The sequence below is a fragment of the Vigna angularis genome, chromosome 1 (assembly GCF_016808095.1).
Source record: "Vigna angularis cultivar LongXiaoDou No.4 chromosome 1, ASM1680809v1, whole genome shotgun sequence".
In the NCBI taxonomy this organism is placed as follows: domain Eukaryota; kingdom Viridiplantae; phylum Streptophyta; class Magnoliopsida; order Fabales; family Fabaceae; genus Vigna; species Vigna angularis.
The window spans coordinates 40,827,880-40,833,368 of record NC_068970.1 but is presented as its reverse complement, the minus strand read 5'-3'; the positions used below and the strand labels follow the sequence as shown (position 1 = coordinate 40,833,368).

Here is a 5,489-nt window from a genome sequence, read left to right as displayed (position 1 = left end):
ATTTGTATCAAAGTTTACTAAAACTACAAGAGTGTTAATAATGTATTAAGTTAGTTTTTTATGTTTATGGACAATGTATTAAACATTTTTTTATTAATTTAAAGTTTTGATGATGCAATATGAACTTGCAAGTTAATATTGTGCTTTTGAAGTAAAATTAGCCTATACACATAGTTTGTAAAGGATATTTTGTAACATAAAATAGCTAAATACTAAACAGTTTTATCTTAATTTGAAAAATCTTATTTTTCTGTACTTAAAATAAAGTCGTCATAATTCTAACCGAAGATTCTAAACAAGAGAAGTATATTCAGGTGTTAGAGCCAAGTATGACCGTTAGTTAGCGTTTGGAAGAAAAAAGAAGCAACCCAACCAACCATTGAGAAGACACCATGCCATTCACCTTTCTTCTCAAATGACTCTTTGATCCCTTGACTTCACAAATTCCAATTTTACATGCTTTCAGTGGATGAAGTTGCAGCCATGCATTCTTCAACCGCATCAATCTCTTCCAATTACCCTCTCATTTCTGCTTTCGTTGCTTTTGCCCTTGCCCAATCCATCAAGTTCTTCACCACCTGGTTCGTATTCCCTTTTCTTTTCTTCTTTTTGTGTTTCCTTAACACGCAAATGCAATTTCACGTGGCTCTTATGGTTCTAACACATCCTTTGATATTCATGGACATGTAATTTTTTTTAAGAAGCTAAATCAACCACACATATGCATATATGAAAATTCATAACTGAAGTGTAAGGGTATGTTGTGTGGTTCAAAAAGAAAGGGTTAATTTTCATTTTGAAGTATAGAGAATAATGGAGTACTTTTCAAGATAAAGTAACAGATGATAAGATGGTTTAAAAGTCTTAATGTTTCTTAGGTATGCAGGTTTAAGGAAAGAAGATGGGATCTTAAGCAATTAGTTGGGTCTGGTGGAATGCCATCATCTCATTCAGCTACTGTCACTGCTCTTGCATCTGCCATTGGGTTGCAAGAAGGCTTTGAAGGATCACTTTTTGCTATTTCCTTCGTTTTCGCTTGTACTGTATGACTTCATTTAATTCTTCACATAAATCAACACTGAATATCTCTTTGCTTAATATTTTGTTTAGTAATTACTATGACCTGAGATTCTTGCTCCATATCTGCACCTGTAGGAACAGAAATTAAGTTTTTGTCAAGAAAGCATTTGATGTCCCAAAAAGAATTACGAAAGTTATACTGTAATGTTTCAAACAATTAAGGGTTTAATGCTATTTATAAGAGGGGTTCGTATATATTTTTCAAATAACAAAGGGATTGATGTATGATATGAATAGATAAAAGAAAGACATGGGAAGAAATCTGACCAAACATGTCAATATAATTTGCTGAAACAATAAACATGCATCTGTGTTAAACAATGGTTTTGTAAAATAAATTTCTGAAAAGAGATTGGTGGCAGGTGATGTATGATGCTACTGGTGTGAGATTGCAAGCAGGACGCCAAGCAGAGGTTTGATGCCTTTTGCAGCTATGCCATTTTTTAATTCTATGCAATATTCTGTTATTTATGGAAGTCTTTTTCTGTTTGTTGTCTTTGCTTGCTGTGCATAGAAGCTTTGCTCCTTTAGTATAGTTGGTTTCAGTGAATTTTATTGAATTAGAATCAATGGTTTTTTTCAGGTTTTAAACCAAATTGTGTATGAACTTCCTGCTGAGCATCCTCTAGCTGAAAGGAGACCACTTCATGAACTTCTTGGGCACACACCCCCTCAGGTTACCATTTTTCATTGCATTGTTTCTATAGTTATATAAATTCAGTGCACCATAAAAGGCCACTGCTTCAAGATTCTTGTTTGAAAGTGTTTATTGTGATAGACTGAGATATCTACAACTTTTGAGGTATGTTTTGTTGATACAAGAGACTTGGAGTGCTGTCACCTCTTTTATATGAACAATTCATATTTTTAAGGTTTATGTGGAAATATTTTTTGATTGAATTTTAGTATTTTAATCAAGAAAGGAAAAATAAAAAAATGAAAATATTTTTTTTTTATAAAATCTATTTTATACAAAATTTTCAATTTGTTTTAACCTTTGGATAAACTAACTATAGTTTAAGGAAAATTCTAATTTCATTTTTTATATTTATTTTCTTTAAAAAGATTCTTGCCTGTCGCGCTACATTGTTTTTTCTTTTCAAATTTGGATTAAGTTTATCTATGGCCCTTTTAAATTTAAAAATATTCTTTTTAATTTCTCTGAAAAAGAAACGTTTACTTAAACGTTATCAATGCAAGTACATTGAAAGGAAACAATAAACTAGTTAATTAAAAAAATAACATCAGAATAGGTTGTCATGTAAACTAATAATAATAGTAATCAAATAACCAAAATCTAAAATGATATTTAACAGAGAGAGAGAGAGAGAGTAAATGAAACATTCTTCAAATCATAAGCTTAAAAGTACTGATTTTAAGTTTTAAAAGAATATCTTTAATTTAAGAAAATTAAAAATATTTATGATTTCTAGCTGAAAGAAACTAACTGGAGAGAAAGTCTGTGTTTCTTTCATACATACAAGCTGCAAAAGATACTTATTGAGAATGGTAAATTCTTTTATCATATGTTTTGTTTAGTCAATTAAACCGAAACCTTTGTTATTGTTTCCTTTACTATTGCATCACACCATTCTTACTGTGACTCTCATTATTGTCATCACATCCATGGAAGAAGAGAGAAAAGATGAAAATTTTAGAAACTGTAGAAGTGCAGGAAAGTAAAAGCAAAGTTTTTGGATGCTAAGAGCCCAATATTATTTTGTATTTGTTTATGCATGTACTCTTTCAAATTTTAGAAAAACAGAGAATAAAAAAGCAATTTGAGATAAGATGAAGACATGATTGTAAATTAGTGTTTTGTTTTGTGAGATGGTTGTGCAGGTAATTGTGGGTGGAATACTTGGACTCTTAACGGCAGTTGGCCTTCTAAGACCCCTCGCAACAAATTGAGGCCTTTCTTTCACTTCAGTTTCTGCTCTCAAATTCTTCTCTCAAAAAATAACTTTGCATTTCAAGAACTTAACATTTTTCTGTTCTCATGTCAAGAACAGAGATAAAAAAAGGTTTAATCATTCACTAAGTCCCTATTTTCGCATGGAATCTCAATTTCGTCCCTTTCTTTCTGAAAATCTCAATTGGGTCCCAATTTTATGAAAATTGCAACAAATCGATCCTTTCCGTTAATTTGGCTGGACGGCGTTAAAAAAATTGATGAGTGAATTCTGAGATGACGAACGAGCGCTCGTCCAGCAGCGAACGAGCGCTCGTCCAGCAGCGAACGAGCGCTCGTCCAGCAGCGAACGAACGCTCGTCCAGCAGCGAACGAGCGCTCGACCACCGAACGAACGGTCGTCCAGTGTGGAACGAACGGTTGTCCAGCAGTAAGAGGTCGACGAGTGTCCGTTCTCTGGTGGACAACCGTTCGTTCCACACTGGACGACCGTTCGTTCGGTGGTCGAGCGCTCGTTCGCTGCTGGACGAGCGCTCGTTCGCTGCTGGACGAGCGCTCGTTCGTCATCTCAGAATTCACTCATCAATTTTTTTAACGTCGTTTGACACTATTTAACGGAAAGGATCGATTTGTTGCAATTTTCATAAAATTGGGACCCAATTGAGATTTTCAGAAAGAAAGGGACAAAACTGAGATTCCATGCGAAAATAGGGACTTAGTGAATGATTAAACCATAAAAAAATTGAATACAATAGACTGTTAAAATCTACTACTGTTTGTGGGTGTTAGGCATTTTGACTTTTCTTTGGCTTTTCTTTCCCTCTTCTTCCTCTTCGTCTCCTTCATCAATATCATGAAAGTTGTTATGGTATCAGAGCGGATAAATCCCGCTTTATTTCTTGATCCTTTCTTCTCTGTTTATTCTGTTTTCATCTCCGTTATCCCGTATTTTTTGTTTCATGAAATTAGTTAAAATGGATTTATCACAAAATCCTTCTAACCCATATTACTTGTATCCTATAAATAATCCTGACATGATTCTTGTTACACCACAATCAGTTGGAGAAAGCCTTTCTGAAATGGTTTCTCTAGAAAATAATGTACATGAAAATAAGTTTTATATTACTTAGTTCATTATTTTTCAAAAATATCTATATGTTAACACTCTTTTTAAATGTTTAAAGTGGAAAGTAAAAATTGTAGGTATTGTGCACGTAAAATTGAGGTATGAGTTTACATTTTCTAAAAAGAAAATTAGGCAGGTTTTAGTATCACTCCCTCGGCCTTATTTTACTTTAAAATGAAAATAGAGATTTCCTCTTCGCAATTAATTCCATTGTCACAGCTTTTCTCTCGAATAAACTTAACCAAGTGGATGTTTGCCCATAGAATGATCTAATTGGGTTTTAAAACAGGTTGAACCATGATGTCTGAAAGATATTTAGTTACTAAAAATTAAGGATTTAATTTAGTGGTCTCACAAAATCGGTTTTCTTTTCGCAATTGTTTTCTAGCACGATTTCATTTATTGGTTGATAACTTCCCAATTTTTTTATATTTTTTTGTAATAAAACTCTTTTTTTAGGCTGCTTTAGTTTCTAATTCTCTATAAATAAGATAAAGTAGTGTAAATAGGGTAAAAATAGGTATTTAATAGAAATGAAGTTAATTTTTTTTTAGTTAAATAAAATTGGTTTTTAAAGAAATAAATTAACCCTTTATGCTGTTGTAGGCTTTCATTTTGTCTTTTTACTGTTTAACTCTTGGTAATTTCTTTCTAATTGCAGAATTAACCCTGGTCAAAGGGGCTCTTTTGTTGGTTAATCAAAGAGGGTTTGCTGCCCTATTTTGAAACGCAGCGGTTTGGCATCTGTAGAGTAAGTGAAGTGCACCGTTTTGTGCACGGATGCTAATGGAAGCTGAGACTTTGGGGGGGGTAAGGCTCTAGGATTCGAGAGAGGAGAGAGGAGTTCCTTGGTGTCCGAGGATGATTCCGAACCAGAGGTTAAAAGCCGGACCAGAGATTGAGTGAATCAGAACACATGACCGGAGATGACTGAAAGAAGATGTTAGCATTATTTTTAAGTATAAAATAAATATTATAGCTTTTTCAGTTCTTATTTTTAAGAAAATAAAGTGGTCCATCAAGTTATTATGAGATTATGCAGCAGCAGCAGTTACTAATTTTTAAACGTAAAGTCCATTTATTTTGAACCTATGATCAGACTTTATAAAAAGGAATGAGTTATTCTCAGTTTTGATCACTAAGCCTATTCTTTTATTCAGAAAACACTCTATTAAATTTAAGTAAGTTAAGGTTTAAAAAAATAAAACTGTTTCTGTTTGAATTACAAAAGTTACAATAACAAGAGGTAGGCACATTATTTTTCATTTTGCTATAGTTAATTTTGATCTGAATGTGTATTATGTTTAGGTTAATTTCAAACTCTACTATTCATTCCTCTGCCATGCCTTGCATGCTTTCGTTGATTTGTAT

General features: G+C 32.9%; 1 protein-coding gene across 2 annotated transcripts; it reads left to right on the top strand.

Annotated features, from left to right (window-relative positions):
* Positions 1-329: 329 nt before the first annotated feature.
* On the top strand, positions 330-5,225 carry LOC108334332 (uncharacterized). 2 transcript variants are annotated; one of them, XM_017570124.2, is made up of 5 exons: positions 330-581; positions 887-1,043; positions 1,443-1,493; positions 1,664-1,756; positions 4,780-5,225. In XM_017570124.2, the coding sequence occupies exons 1-5, from the start codon at positions 457-459 to the stop codon at positions 4,783-4,785; spliced, it is 432 nt and encodes a 143-aa protein (XP_017425613.1). In that variant the 5' UTR covers positions 330-456; the 3' UTR covers positions 4,786-5,225. The 2 variants fall into 2 exon arrangements, with proteins under 2 accessions (XP_017425613.1, XP_017425605.1); XM_017570116.2 differs by lacking the exon at positions 4,780-5,225 and adding an exon at positions 2,923-3,891.
* The last annotated feature ends 264 nt before the right edge of the window (positions 5,226-5,489 follow it).

Bases quoted from the DNA above. Each gene is read 5' to 3' on its own strand.
- LOC108334332 (XM_017570116.2), top strand. From the start codon at position 457: ATGCTTTCAGTGGATGAAGTTGCAGCCATGCATTCTTCAACCGCATCA. The intron at 582-886 runs GTTCGTATTCCC...TTAGGTATGCAG, and splicing joins ATCAAGTTCTTCACCACCTG to GTTTAAGGAAAGAAGATGGG. The intron at 1,494-1,663 runs GTTTGATGCCTT...GGTTTTTTTCAG, and splicing joins AAGCAGGACGCCAAGCAGAG to GTTTTAAACCAAATTGTGTA.